The 16408-nt window shown below is 36.1% G+C and overlaps 1 protein-coding gene across 6 annotated transcripts in view; it reads right to left on the minus strand.

The window, feature by feature from the left end:
• Positions 1-16408, minus strand: part of RYR2 (ryanodine receptor 2) — a 674743-nt gene that overhangs the window by 323843 nt on the left and 334492 nt on the right. For all 6 annotated transcript variants that reach the window (XM_070492185.1, XM_044758547.2, XM_070492181.1 and 3 more), the window contains exons 15-16: positions 8458-8641; positions 5974-6109 (exon numbers count right to left, since the gene is read on the minus strand). In XM_070492185.1, coding sequence (XP_070348286.1) covers positions 5974-6109; positions 8458-8641 — 320 coding nt within the window. The remainder of the gene's footprint in view (positions 1-5973; positions 6110-8457; positions 8642-16408) is intronic.

Raw genomic sequence — 16408 nt, forward strand, 5'->3', positions numbered from 1 at the left:
AGAATACATTTTCTGAGAGCAAAAAGATATATACATTTAAAGTTTTATGTATACTGTCAACTGAAATTTGTTTCATTTTTTAACTTTCATCAATTTATACTCCCACTAAGAAGATATGACCCAATATTTTCCCTACTGACGGGTATTATCACATTTTTTATCTGTGCCAATCTAATAAGTGAAATATGATTCTTATTTATTATTTTAATTTGCTTTTCTTTATTTGTCATGTTGAGAATCTTTTATTTATTGTTCTGTGAACTACCTGTCTCTATCCACTGCCTGGTTTTCTATTAGATGATATTTCTTTTCCCATGGATTTACGAAAACTCTTATGTATTATAGAAACTGGGCCTTTGTCTTTCACATAGATTGCATATTTTACAAAATTCCCTTCTGCTTTTTTTGTTTTGTAATGATATTATTATAAAAGTTTAAAGTTTTATGTAGTCATACAATTTTTGTGTAGTCAAATTTATCAGTCTTTTATTAATTACCTATTAACATTATTTAACGATAACTTGTGTTGAGATGGTCATGTCAGTAAAGTCAGTAACTGCACAGCACTATGGCTAGCTTGGTGATTTACGTCTGTCTCTCTTACTCAAACATAAACTCCATGAAAGCAGGGACTATGTCCTGGTCACAATGTCCCTCATTGCCCAGATTAGGGCATCCCTCATAGCAGGCATTCAATTAATCTTTGATGAATAGATAAAGCCTCTATTCAAATCCAGATCCACTGGACTCCAACTCCATGTTCCCCTACCATGACAGAGTCTCTGTTACAAAGGACGCCCCCTCAGGAAACTGTACCAGGAATTAAGGGCAAGACACTTGGGAAAAACAGACAAAAAGGAAAAGGAAACTTTCCTGAAGAGAGGCATTAAAAAGAAAAAACTTAGGTGTGGGGGATTAACAAAAACACTCTCAGGAGTAACAGTGTGAAAATACAGAAGTTAAAGTTAAGGATGTGTGTGTTTCTATGGAAGCTATGTTCAGAATTTATGTCTCTTGTTGCATGAAAAAATTAGTTTAAAAGCCACAAAATATGCATGTGCCTGAAGTCAATGTGTGTTATTTTAGTAGCATTTATAGTTACTGTTATCCTCCTTTAAGATGTGAGTTTTAGGGGATTCTAATTACTTCAATTCTAAGCAATGGCTCCCTTAAATCCTTTCTTAATCAAATGAGATGTAAATAATTAAGAAAATATAGACTTTATATATATATACACACACACATATATTTTATATATACATATATATTTAAACATCAATATATATTTACTGTATATAAAATCTTTGATATAAAATCATTCCTGATATTCTGGAAGGACAGAACTGGATTGGAGGAAAGGCCTGGAAGAACACAATGCTGAGTGACTTGAGACAAAGCAAGTGAGGCCATAGGTGAGAAGGAACAGACCAAACATTGGCCTGAGTACTCCAAAGACTAGAACAAGAAGTGTAGACCAAGTAACGGAGGCAATGAAAGTTCATGAGGAAGTGTGTGAGGGCTCCCCGGAGTCTGAAACAAAGATTGATGGAGAGAAGGGATGGAGGGAGAGATATGCAGCAGAAATCTTACAGCATCCAACTATCAATGCAATCTCAAGAATTCATATCTCAGGTATTTACTGAACACCAGCTATGCACCAGATGTGGAGGATACAGATGTAGAAGAGGCGTGATATTTGTTCAGAGAATGGGTGGAATAATAGAATACAAAATTTTCAGCCGGGAGGGAACTATGAAGAAAACTATTTCCTCCATTTTCTGATAAGGAAACCAAGAGCTAGCTGTATGTGCAATAATCACGATGCTATGCCTTCTACCAGCTCAGCCAGGACTTCCCTTGTTATAGCCAATAGTTTCAAGTGAAGTTTCTTTTCTGAGACACATTTAAAAGGCAAAAACAACCACAAGAACAAAAACAGAAGTTGGAGAAGAAACTTTTACTATGTTAGTGAGCAAAAGGATGATAAGCATCCAAAAGAAATGGGAACAATGATAAGAAGAACATGCTATGCTAAGCATCTGACATACAGTGCCACATTTAAGCTGCCCAACAAACTTATGAGGGGAATTATTATTGCATTTTACAGATAATATTTATAATAATAACAGGTGTCACTCTCTATGTCATGGCATCTTTTTAAGTGCCTTACTTTAACTCGGAATTGCACAATAACCCTAAGAGTAGACACTACTATTTCCTCCACTTTGCAGATGAGGAAACTCAGCTCAAATTTAGCAATTTGTCTAAAGTCACATAAGTGCAGAGCTGGGATTCTGAGACCCTGACTGGCAAAGAGAAGGGTCATTTTCTCAGAGGCCAATGTCTATGGATTAAATATTAAGTTTTTGTTTCTCAAGAAAAGGACATAATGGTAGAGGAGTAACAGGTGCACTGGTGTGTAATAGAGTGACTCAATGTCCACATCCACCCTGCTAGAGAAAATCTAACCTCACTGGGAATCTGTAAGATATTTATTAAATAATCCAACCAAGAATTTACTGAGTGCCTACTCTGTTTAAACATGGTGCTCAGTAGTAGATAAACGCATTCTGACTACAATGCAGTCCATTACAACTTTTGGACGTGTACATGAGTTAACATTTGTAGTGGACACTTGAGCTTCTTCTCCAACACTCTCTGTAACGTTCACCTCTGAATGGCACTAGGCAGTCCAGGGGCTTGGCCTCAGTTTCAGGAGTGGGCCTCTGATCAGTCAAAGCCAGTGTGGGTGAAAGTCCCAGCCCCTTGCCAGAATGACTGGCACAGACACAGTTTGGGCTAATGAGATGCAAAGAGTAGTTTGTTAAGCTTGTTAGGGAGTTTTAGAAAATAGTATGTTCTTTTTTTTTTTTTTTTTTTTTTTTGCTAAGGAAGAGTCACCCTGAGCCAACATCTGCGCCAATCCTCCTCTTTTGATTCTGCATGTGTGACACGTCCACAGCATGGCTGGTGAATGGAGTAGGTCCGCACCTGGGATCCCAACCCACAAACCCAGGCTGCTGAAGCAGTGCACGTGGAACTTTAACCACTTGGCCACAGGGCCAGGCCTAGAATACTCTTTCTTGAGAGATAATTTTCATGAGCAGCTTTCTTTCAATTCTCCCATGCCAGAGCAAGATCTGCAGTACACTGGGAACTGATGGCAGCCAACTGAGGCCATCCAGGGAAGCCAGCATTGGAGGAAGCTGACCCCACAGAAGGCAGAACAGATATAAATAAACTGGTTCTGGATGCTCTGATTAAGTCACTGAGTCAAACCCACTGGCAGACTTCCAGTTATACAAGCCAATAAGTGCCCTCTGTTTGAGCCAGTTTGTGCTGAGGTTGTTATTTGCAACTGAACACATCCTAACAGATACATCATTCCACCTACAATAACTGCTTCTTCCCTCGCGATCTGACTAGGAAAATCATTTTAAAATCACATCTCTAGCCATGTTCCCATTAAAAATCAAATCAGAAAACCAATTCTGACGAGGAGCTATGCTCATACTCACCAATGCTCCAGCGTTGTGTAAAGTTTATTTTTGCTACTTCAGCAGCTTCTAAAATAGTCAGATTTAATCCCCAAAGAACTCTGGGAAGTTAAAGCGGGTACAGGCTTGAGGGAGAAGTAGCCCAGAAGGATAAAACTGAATAAATATTGACTTTGCTGGAATAGACTTTTTCTATGATTACAGAAAAATCATTATAATTCTCTCTGTACATTATTATTACTTACGAATAGATGAGCACATGGACCTGTTGAAGGGAATGACTAATAGACTATGGGAAGAGTTGATATGAAAATGTAAGTAAGATGCATATTATCTAGACTTATCTACAACAAGAATGTTCTGTCTAAATATAATCCTTTCTATCCTCAACACACACCAATGATATACCTCTTTACTTAAAACATCTAGTTTGTCAAAAGACTGAAGCCAATCATACCAAGTGAAGATGTTAAACTGTGGTGTTAAAAGCACTACCGTATTCAGTCTCCACTCTATTCCAAAATTCAGTGTTATAACTTTGACACTGGCAAAGACACGCAGTCTTTAGATTTTGGCGTCATAAAATCCTTATCCTGATAATCGATGTGGGTTAAATAATGAATTGAGATTCCTGAAAAGCCTCAATGTCCTGGGACCTGCTCAGAGAAATGATAGCCAATGGTACCACTTAGTCTGAAAGCACCAAGCTGCATGTGTTTAATTTTAATGGTGCATCAAATAGCCCACCGAAAGGAAGCACATGGAAAATTCTAGCAGGCACAAGAGTCTTCTTTACTAAAGAGTATTATGACTATAAATTTTAATGAAGTTCAATTAAATTATGGCGAATTTTCAAATATTTTAACTGCCTTTCATTCTTAACATAAAAATGCATCGAGATCTCTTTTCTCTACTTCCACATATACTTTCCTATTCTATCAGAACTCAGTCATTTAATCAGTAAACATTTATTTAATTAGCAAATATTTATTGGGTACCTACCATGTGCCAGACATTAAGTTCAATGACAGAGATACGAAAATCAGGAAGGTGCTATTCTTGCCCTGGAGATCACAGTCACACATATAACTAAAGAAGAAATGTGGTCAGTGCTGTATACAAGCAAACGCAAAATGCCAAGAAAGCAGGCGGGGGGGGGGGGGGCGGGGGGGGGGGGGAAGTGTTCGATCATGTCTAAGAGTTAGGAGAAATGTCAAGAGTAACTTCAAAAGAAAGTGACATGTGAACTGGGCCTTAAAGGATAGATAGGAATTTTGGAAAAGGTGAAATAAGAAAATGACACAGAAGTGTGCACAGGTACAAGATACTCAGAAAATCAGTATGACCAGAGTACAGGGTAGGAGAAGGAGAGAGGAAAAGACTAGTCTGGAAGAGTTGGCTGGGGCCTCACATACCAGGTGAAGCAAGTTGAATTGTACCTTCTGGAAACGGGAAAAAATGAAAAATTCCTTAACAGGCAAGTGATGTGCAATTGCAGTGTACCAGATAAATCTGGGATTTTGGAGGGAAGGGTGAGAGAGAAGAAAGAGAGCATTCTCCAGAAGCCTCGTGTTTTTGCAAGTCTTGCAAATGAGTCACTGAAAGCCTTTGTCTCAGACCTTCCTTTCAAAAATGTTTGCAGCAAGCAAAGCAAAGAGAGATGGTTTCTCCACCTGCAGCAAAGAGCAGGCAGGCCTATTTCCAGTGTAACTATCTGGGCTCCCTAAACTCAAGATTCCTTTCCTGTCACTCAGCCCACTGCAGGTGTAGCTGTCAATTGTCCCCTTCATATTGTCCTGTGAGAACTGAGGCTCAAGGAATTGGCACCAAAAATGCTGATATTCTGGCTAAAGCCATTGCTTTGAGAGATAAACTGTCCCTCATTCTCCTAATTTCTGGCCAACTCACTAGCTTGCAAGTAGGGTGAAACCTCAGATCCTCCACAGTTCTTGACAAGAGACAAGTAGAAGCTACTGGAATAGTTCAGGACAAAAATAATGAGGTCATATGCTTGCAAGAGCCAACAGGAATGCAGCATCAACCAGGAAGGTGTTGCTTAATGTGTGTCAAGTGTACCTAGAAAAAGCACAAATGCAGATCTCAAAAAGACTAGAGAAGGAGATTGAGGAGAATGAAGGAGATCCCTGACAAGACAAGACTGTGAGGGAGTAAGAGGGGCTCTTGTGGGACTAACTTCAGAATCAAAAAGGAAATACATAACACATATCCATACAGAGGCCCCTCAGCTACAAAACTGCACTCTAGATGACCCTGCTCTTTTCATCCAAGACAAATGCCCTGCTCTGGCCACATTCGGCACTAGAGACGGAGTTAAATACTAAACATCACTGGATTTAGTGCAGCTAAAGCAAACACAGCCTCAATTAGGAAACACGTTATGAAACTGCTGTAACTGTTAAGTGATCATTTCAAACAGACATGAACCATTCCTTGAGAACCCAGTCAGACTTCTTACCCAGCAACTCATACAGAGAATTCAGAATCGATTTCCACGACTCCCCAGCTTCTCTCCCAGCAACATCTGCAAAGTGCGCCGCGCTGCTGTAGACGTGCAGCCTGTCGATGCACTCAAGCACGAGGTTGATCATCCCCTGGAAGATTAAAAACATCACCACTAGAATCTGTGCCTCCGCTCACAGACAAAACACGCTAAATTGATTAAAAAAAAAAAAAAGTCTGGTAATCAGAAAGACAATTGAGATCGTTTATTCAAAGGACAGGAAGAAACACACATGCGTGTGAAACAAAATGCTCTTGAAATCATTCAAGTAGATTTTAAATCCTGAGTACTATTCTCAGAGGCAGAAGAACAGTATCTAATTACAAACTTCATACTTCTATTTGTAAGGTTTAATACTAGATTAACGAATCAGTTATAACAGCTTTCTATTGTAAGTAAGTGACGGGGTTCAGAGTGTGCCACCCCAAAATCTGCCACTTGGGCATAAGGATTATTTTGAGCTGAGAGCAAAAGAGTAAAATCAGACACAAGAGGAATTATCTGCCCACCCCCTCTCTATCAAAGGGCAGGAAGATTCCTACTCAAAGGAGGCAACGTTGACTCTTAGCAGCCCAGAGACTGCACCAGAGAAATCTATATAATAAACTTTACTAACTAGCCCTTCTCTTCTATTAGTTTCCCCCATAATCTTCCTTCCCACAATTTGCTGACCCTAGAAGCTCAAATCCCTTCCCTTTATTTTGTCACTTCTCTACAAATTTATTGTTCTTTCATTAAAATGCTATAGGAGCCCAAGTTCTAACTACTCCTTTGAATTACTCATCACTGAGTACTTCTGTGTATACACTACATACGCATTAGCAAATTTCTATTTATTTTTTTCTTGTAAATCTGTCTTCTGCTGGTCTAATTTGCAGAGCCCCAGCCAATGAACCTAAGATGAATAGAGAAAATACAATTTTTTTCCTCCACTAAAAAAACATAAGAGCAGATTCTTATCCTTAGAATAGGCATCATCACAATCGTCATCGTTATTATTTTTATTATCAAACTGAAGATCTAATAAATTAAATTTAAAAAGCTCATGAAAAGATGCCTTTAAAGTAAATCAAAAATTCACTACAGAACTTTGTAAGATGCTGTCTAAATTTGAAATTCTGCTTTTATGATTATTGCTAGATCAAGATTGTCAAAATGAGGCAAAGCACATGAAAGGAACAGATATAAAAAGTTGAACTAATCAAATTATCTTATTTCACACAGGGAATTTAAGAGGCACAATGTACCTAAGAACATTTCTAGGTCCCCATCCAGATTGTTTTACATAAGAAAGTGAAAAAAAATTAATCTAAATCAATATTTTCAATTTCCCCAGCCCAATATTTCATTTCACTCTTTCTTGATATTAGATAAATACAGTACAGTCTAATGATTTGGCATACACAAAAAGAAAAGGTCCCAACAAATACTCCATGTTGTTATTAGTGGTTTATGCTGACATTTCCGTGCTTTCACGCTATTAGGGTCTCCAGATAGGTCTTTCCTTTGTATACACAGTGAAAAAGTCCACAAAAATTAATGTCAGTTTCAAAGGCTTTGGGTGGAAAATTAGGAAACAGTTTGAAAACTAAAAGAACATAGATTTAGGGATTTTGGGGACTCAGCGATGTCCTCTAACCTTTTTTCTTAGACATTTTTACTCAGAAAAATTCATTATTCTACATACAGGGAGCATTGAGAAGAGTGGGATCACTTGCTGGGCTGACTTCACTTGCCAGTTCAACTCTGACATCCTCCCATTGAAACTCCTGAATACACGGTACTAGTTCTGACACAACCACAGGAACATCAGACATCTCACTTGGTCCCTCTGTTATTCTGTCTACAAAACATGGCACCTGAGCCATTCTTAGCAGTGGAATTTTCGCAAAATAAAATCATACGTAGAAAATTAATATACACAAAGGGAAAAAGTGGGGCTGCTCTGTCCAAGGAGGGAGCCTAGAGCTCTGCCACCTCGAGGGGTCTTCTCCTGGCAGCTTCCATCTCCAACACAAGGCTCCCTGTGGAGCCTCAGGCACTTCCAAGGAGCCCCAAAGAACCCACTCAACAGTATGAATACCCCCTGCTTTCCAAAGCCTGTATTCATTTATTTAGACGCTTAACGATTCTGTTTTTATGTAACTAAGATGAAGCAAACTATAGTCCAATGAAAGATTAGTATGGAGGCTGAGCAGACAGTAAAATAAATTGTCCTTTGCCAGGGGAGTGAAGAGTTTCGTCTTTTAAAATTAGTACTCACTGATGGAGAAATAAAAATAATTGCAGGCTTCCTCTGAGGCCTGGTTCCATGTACAGTAGTATACCTGCTCAGCTATATCTCAAAATGCAAAGATGTCAAAGGGAGAATTTTCCCCACCAGGAAGTTCTCTTCCCAAGACAAGAGCAAAGAAGAAATGAGTGTGGGCAGAAACTCACCTCTTCCTGGAAGAGATTCTGCCGATTCTTCAGAGCTCGCAATCGGTTCTGCTTGTCTTCGTGCTCTAGATGCTCATCCGGCGGGTGGAAGTAGCCAATCAGGTCCTGGAGACTCAGACTTACAGACTCTATGGGTAAGTCCACCGTGGAAGCCTTCGCTTTTTTGCTGAGAGCATCAAGGCCCCTAAAACAAACAAGCAAACATTTCTCTACATCAGTGATTTACAATTTTATTATTTTTTAGTTTCTAGATGATTTAAAGCTTTATTCTCTCTCCCTATATAGGAACATATAACAAAGGTCTTCATTTTCCTTAAACGGCAATAATTAATATATTTAAATGAGAAATTTTACATTTTGTCATGTATATATAAAGCTGTATTAGAAACACCAGTCTGGAAAGAAACTCATCTAGAGAAAAACCTGAAGGACAGAGAGGACCCATGTCTATAAAACAAAACCAATGGTCTAAATATTTAGAAACCAACTGAATTTCAATTTATTTATTTTTTATTTATTTATTTATTTTGTTTGAGGAAGATTAGCCCTGAGCTAACAACTGCTGCCAATCCTCCTCTTTTTCCTGAGGAAGACTGGCCCTGAGCTAAGATCCATGCCTATCTTCCTCTACTTTATATGTGGGATGCCTACCACAACATGGCTTGCTGAGTGCTGCCATGTCCACACCCAGGATCCGAACCCACGAACCCCGGGCCACCAAAGCAGAACGTGCGACCTTAACCGCTGCGCCACCAGGCCGGCCCCTGATTTCCATTTTAAAGCACTAAATACTTTAAAGTTAAAGGTGTAACTTCCCAGAATCAAAATTCTAACACGTATGTGTTCTGTTTTGTTTAGTTTTTGGAGAAGGAACCGTTAACTGCTACACTACCATTGACACTCACTGCCATTTTGTTTAATTCCTGCCAGTTTAAAAATATATTCTAATGATATTAATTTAGAATATTTGCTTATTAATCAGGAAACAATATATTAAACTTTTTTTCTATTTCCTGAAATAAGTGTATTTTAAAATTAGATTAAAAAACACTATCACGTTGCATTTTCTAGCCTTTGAAGAGAAACATTACTGGCATGTAAACGTGTTAATTTGTTAAACTTTCAGAGATTCTGAGTTTCGAAACTCATAGCTTTGAATGGATCTGGAAAGAACCTTAACACGTGGTGTTTATAAATCACAATTACTCTAAAAAAAAAAGCTTATCAAAAAAATATACAACAGGGGCCCAGACTGGTGGCACAGCAGTTAAGTTCACGTGCTCCGCTTGGGCAGCCCCGGGTTTGCTGGTTCGAATCCGGGGCGCAGACCTGTGCATCGCTTACCAAGCCATGCTGTGGCAGGCGTCCCACATATAAAATAGAGGAAGATGGGAACAGATGATAGCTCAGGGCCAGTCTTCCTCAGTCAAAAGAGGAGGAGTGGCAGCAGACGTTAGCTCAGGGCTAATCTTCATCAAAATAAAAAACACACACACACACAACAGGCACCATAAAAGAATAGGAGAATGCCTATACTATAGTTGATATAGTAATATTCATATTATTCATAACAAAATTTAATGCATAGAAATATTACATTTCCTTTCCTGCTCTCTGCATCAGCACAATTGTACAGCAATATTTTATTCCAAGGAAATGTTTCCAAAAGCTAATCATCTGACTGTACTGGAATTTGTATTTTAAAAAACAATAAAACCCTTATAAGAGAGAATTAGCTTATCTTTGAACTTTACGATGCTCAAAAACATTACTCAAAATATATTATCATTTCCACAGATTACGAATAATTTTGGAATATTTGACTTCAGCCTTATAAACAGTAGAAATAGTAAAACTGCATGACTATTCTAAAATTTTTGCCTGAAATTCCAAATCAATATATCGATGGAATTCATCTATTACCTAGTTTATCATCTCTATAAGTTTTTCTATGCCTAAGAGGCAACAGAAATGACATTTTAAAAGAAAATTATTTCTCCCCTTTTCGACTAAAAATTCATATGCAATGAAATATTTCTGTTCTAACATTTTATTCCCTTAACTCTATTTGAAACGTAAATATATTTAAAACAAAGTCAAACTCAACTCTCATCATACTAAAGGTGAAAGGAATTCAAAAGTCACTCAAGTATAATATCTACATTTTCAAACCTAAGGAGAAACAACAGTAAATGTCAGTTTTTAGGTTACTGAGTTGAACATATCTGCTATCAGAATCATAACCAGGTGGACGGAGAGGGAACTGGAGGAAGGCGGGCAAAAGGTACAAGCTTCCACTTACAAGATAAACAAGCCTAAGGACATAACGTACAACATGCTGACTGTAGTCAACTCTGCTGTATGGTATATAGGAAAGCTGTTAAGAGGGTAAATCCTAAGAGCTCTCAGCACAAGGAGAAAAAACATTTTTATTTTTCTCTTTTTATTGTATCTATACAAGATGATAGATGTTAACTAAACTTATTGCGGTAATCATTTCATAATATATGCAAATCAAACCATTATGCTGTATACCTTAAACTTATACAGTGATGTATGTCAATTATATCTAAATAAAACTGGGAAAAAATAGAAATGTAACCATTCAGTAACTTTCTAGGAAAAGCTTCTTGTCAAACAACTGCTAACCAAGACTCTAAAATTATTAATAATGCTAAGTTTTAGAAGTATCTAATATAGACATATTTACCACATTAATTTATCAAGGACAAAAATAAATGAAGAAAAAACTAATTGGGAAAAACCAAAAGTGGTAGAATCACACTATGTCAGAGCAAAACTTAAAGCCATGAATTCCATCTCTACATTTTGTAATTTGAAGATTAACCACATTACTACCTAACAAACACAGATTCCTCCCTTCTCTCATTTACTTCATGAATGCATTTATTAATATACTAGAGACAAAAAGGTTTTATATGTATATATTTACAGTCCATAAGAATAGAATCCCTTCCCCTATACACAACACAAACACAAACACAAACAAACACACACACACACCACCACCACCACCACTACCCTGACCTGGGAGAGAGACCAGAAGGATCACAGAAAACAAACTATATCAGAAAATCACAAATGAACAAAAACTAAATGGTCTTGACTTCTACTCTAAGAAGTAAAAAGGGAGGTCTGAGTATACATTTTTTAAAATATTTTATACACTTTAAATATATTTTTATTTTAAGTATATAAATATATTTCTTCTGTTAAATAGATAAAATAAATATTTTAAAACATTTTATACATTTATAAAATTTATACATTTTAAAAATTAATAGTAAATTATCTATATTAATAAAATGAACAATTAAAAAATAATTTACCTTGAAAAATACATGGATGCAAATATTGTAAAGTTATTGAGATTTTAAGGACTTTTGGTGTGTTCATGAATATGACAGAAGGATCAAAGCATTCTACTTAAAATAATATACCCTTTATAATGCTCTGTAATTACATAAAACTTTTCAAAGTTTCTGAGATATATTAAAGAATTGCATAAATTCAGGAATTCTAATAGTTCAGCAATACTAATGAGCATGTAAGTAAAATCTGTATATATAGAAATATATATAAATGTAATGGATGGAATTCAATAATACAACTAACAGGTAAATACTCTAGAAAGAAAAAAAGAGAAAAAACTAAAGCCTAACTGAATTTAATTTTTGAAAAATTAAAACACCATTAAGGTCAGTTAAGTGTGAGAGAAGGAAACAGACATTATATTCATCCATGGCACTTGTTACGTGGTCACAGGGGAGAGAGACACTGTTAAAAGGATATACTAGATAACTCAGGAAAAGATGGCATTAGGTGATGGGTTTGTAATAAGGAGGAAATCTAAAGGAGAAAAGAAAACATGTCAATACAGAATTAGCAAAAATATCCTAGACTACGTTTGCCAGGGGAAACATGGAATCTCATCTTGAAATAAGAATTGCATATGTCATTTGCAATTTGAGTTGTTTTTAGCCAAGATAAAGCAATAGGGACAAGATTTACTCTCTCTTCTGAAACAACCCCTTCTTCTCGCAAAAAACAGAAAAAACTATCTGGGGAAAAAACCATTTCAAGACATTGGCTATAAAGGAAAAAACAGAAATGCCTGAGAGTCAGGCAACAAACAAGGTGAGTCCTACAACTGCCCTAGTTTATGCTTTGTAGGAATTTCTAGGCTATAGAGTAGAAAGGGGACCAGGTGAGGCATGGAAAGACTCCCTGAGTTGAGGAGACATTGCTGGGGATACCTGGGGATACCGAGGTTGCCAGAGTTCACAGGACACAGTACCAGAGAGGAGACTGCTGTACAAGAGTGGACTATGGAGAACTACAGAGCATCCCCTCAAATACTCAGCAAAGCACTGATCGGCACATGCATGTGAGAAAACGACCCAAGGCAGAGAACAGAACCCCCTGAAATGAATGGAAGGAACAGTAGCCGACCCTCACATGGGATCTGAAATAGCGCCTCTTCCCATTAGCCAGATTAGAAAACCTCACAATTCATGGGGCATCAGGTAGAGTAGACAGATGGTCCTGCCTCAATCATGGGAAATAATTAGCCCTAGATCAAACACTGCTCTGCTCCTGCCCAAAAAATCCTAAAAGCAGAGTCCAAAAGAATCAAACTGTTTCCAAGTAACTGCATCCCCCTAAAAAGCTCAAGAATATTTACAGAAAACAAAAATATCTAGCATGCAACAGATTCACATCGTCTGGCAACTAAACAAAAATGACTAGGCACAGAGCCAGAGCCATGGCATAGTGGTTAAGTTTGCATGTTCTGTTTCAGTGGCCTGGGGTTCGCAGGTTTGGATCCTGGGTGTGGAGCTAGCATTGCTTATCAGGCCATGCTGGGGTGGCATCCAACATAAAATAGAGGAAAACTGGCACAGATGTTAGTGGAGCAACAATCTTTCTCAAGCAAAAAAAAAAAAAAAAAAAGATCAGGCATGTAAAGAAGTGTAAAATATAATCAGCAATAAGGAGAAAAATCAACTAACCAAAAGAAAAAAATATCAACCTAGAATGATATACCTGGCAAAAATGTCACTTAAAATAAGGGAAAATAAAGACATTTTTAGATGTACAATAGACAAAAGAGTCCATCCCCAGCAGAGCTGCACTAGAAGAAATGTTAAAAGAAGTCCTTTAGGCAAAAGAATATGATACTCAAAGGAAATATAGATCCTCAAAAAGGAACAAAGAGCATGAGAAATGATAACTATATACACAGATATATAATGTACTTTTGCTATTATTTAAATCTCTTTAAAATCTAATTGACCTTAAATAAAAATGATAAAAATGTAGTGTGGGGTTTGTACTATCTGTAAAAGCAAAATGTATGACAAAAATAGCACAAGACTGAGAGAGAAGTATACTACTGAGATGTTCTTATACTATTCATGGTGATAAAATGACCTGAAGGAAGACTGTGATAAGTTAAAGACGTATGTTATAAATCTTAAGAAAGCACTAAAATAACTTTAAGAATTATAGCTAATAAGTCAACAAAGGAGATAAAATGGAATCAAATACTCAACTAACCCCCAAAAAGGCAGAAAATGAAGGAAAAGGGACAAAGTCTAGATGGGAGACTTAAAATTACTATATCAAAAATCACATGAATGTAATGGACTAAACCTCACAATTAAAAGGCAGTGACTGTCAAATTGGAAAAAAAGCAAGACTCAACTACATACTGCCTAAAAAAAAGGGCACGTTAAATATAAAGACACAAATAGGTTAAAAGTAAAAGATTTTTAAAAGGTATACAATGCTAACACCAAGGAAAAAAGAGAGCTGGAGCACTATATTAACATCATACAAAACAGATGTCATAGCAAATAATACCACCAGGAATTAAAAAAGAGTAACTTCCTAATGATGATAAAGGCATCAATTCATCAAAAAGACGTATCCTTAATTTGTATGCACTTAATAACAGAGCTTCAAAATACATAAAGAAAAAATGATAGAATTGCAAGGACCAAAAAGAAAAATCCAATTATAGTCAGGGATTTCAATACCCATCTTTCAATAATTAATAGAACAATTAGACTGAAGATCAGTAAGGAAACAGAAGATCTAAGCAACACTATCAATCAACTAGATCAAATGGACATTTTTTAGCACTCCATCCAATAAGAGGAGAATGGATATTCTTTTCAAGTGCACACAGAACATTCACCAAGATATAATATATTCTGGGCCATAAAACAAGTCTCAATAATTTAAAAGCATTCAATCTTACAAAGAATGTTCTCTGACCACAATGGCATTAACTTAGAAATCAGTAACAAAAATCTCTAGAAAATCCCCAAATAATTGGAAACTAAATAATCTATTGGTCAAAAAAGCAATCAAAAGAGAAAATGAAAGACAGCACATCAAGTGTTCAGTGCCACTAAAGACATAAATTTATAGCACTAAATGACTATAATACAAAAGAAAGGTCCCAAATCAATGATGTCAGCCTTCATCCCATGAAACTAGAAAAAGAAGAAAAAATTAAACCCAGGGGAAGAAATATTAAAGATCAGAGTGGGAATCAGATAACATTTTTATAGTTAAACCTGGGTTATACAGCCATCCTATTTTATCAGTATAGGTACAAGGAAGGAATTTCATTGAAATAACCCAGCTGGAAGTTGAATTTCAATATGAAGCTGCAAATACATAATTCAGTAAGTACTTTTGCTACAGAATCTAAATTTCTCATGTTTGGACCTCTAACTATCTAATCAATTAAGCAATTGTTAAATTCTAAAATTAATCTTCCAAATCACAGACACTACTCTTCAAAAATAAATGAGTGTAGTCTTGAGCAAAGAACAAATTTGCTAAAGCAAATCACATCCAAGATGAAGGATAGTATCTCAGTCAACATACACAATGTAGCTTACGCCATACCATCACTGCATTAAGTCTGAACACTGATACAGTATATTTCCGACAAAATGCATTTCAAAACAAATAATCATTTTTTTCTCTGGCATTAAGTAAGTTATTGCTTACCAAACAGAATCTCAGTAGTGCCATTAAAAACACCACAGAAGTCACACTGTAATAAAAAAATGTCCGTTGTATTTGACGAAGTCAGTAATGATGGATATAATTGAATAAAAAATTGACTATTTTAAAGATTTATGATTATTTTCCTCAATCCTTATAGAACTATTTGGACTGTAGTAAAGAAGAACCAGTGGAAAGAACAAGATGGAAGAAAGCTATGCTGAATTGATTCTAAAGTAAGTTATAACTTCCAAGTAGTACTTCCTGATATCATTAATTTTATACTACACTAACATAAGAAATTTTATTTATTACAAGAAATACTATGAAAATGATTCAACAATAAATACAAATAATACTTAAAAGTAATACAAGTAATAAGTGCAATATAAAAACCTGATGTTTACCCCATCTCTATGCCTTACTCCATCCTATACGGACTAGAGTTTAAATGAGATAAATACTAAGGATATGATGAAGCTGAATGCTGTACACATTCTTTGGTTACATAAAAGCATGCACACAAATGTACACACACAGTGGGGTGGTTTATAAAAGACGCAGAGAATAATTAGGCTAATATTTATGTAATTTGGGTGGTGAAAATTATAGAAACCAAAACATGATTTATTGAGTAAACTACTATGAAAAAAACACTTTAAAATTCTTTTCCAAACCACTAATTAGGAAAATATTTGAAATTTATGTATGATGACAGGAAATTAATGTCTCTAACATAACATAACCTCATAACAGCCTAATAGAAATATCAACAAATAGGGTAAACCAGAAAAAAAAAATAAAGGAAGAAATCTGGTTAATAAACATGAACTATACCCATTCTCACAATTCTCAAATAAATACAAACCTAAAATTAATTATAGTTATAAATATACACTCACAC

Source organism: Equus asinus, chromosome 2 (genome assembly GCF_041296235.1).
Source record: "Equus asinus isolate D_3611 breed Donkey chromosome 2, EquAss-T2T_v2, whole genome shotgun sequence".
Lineage (NCBI taxonomy): Eukaryota > Metazoa > Chordata > Mammalia > Perissodactyla > Equidae > Equus > Equus asinus.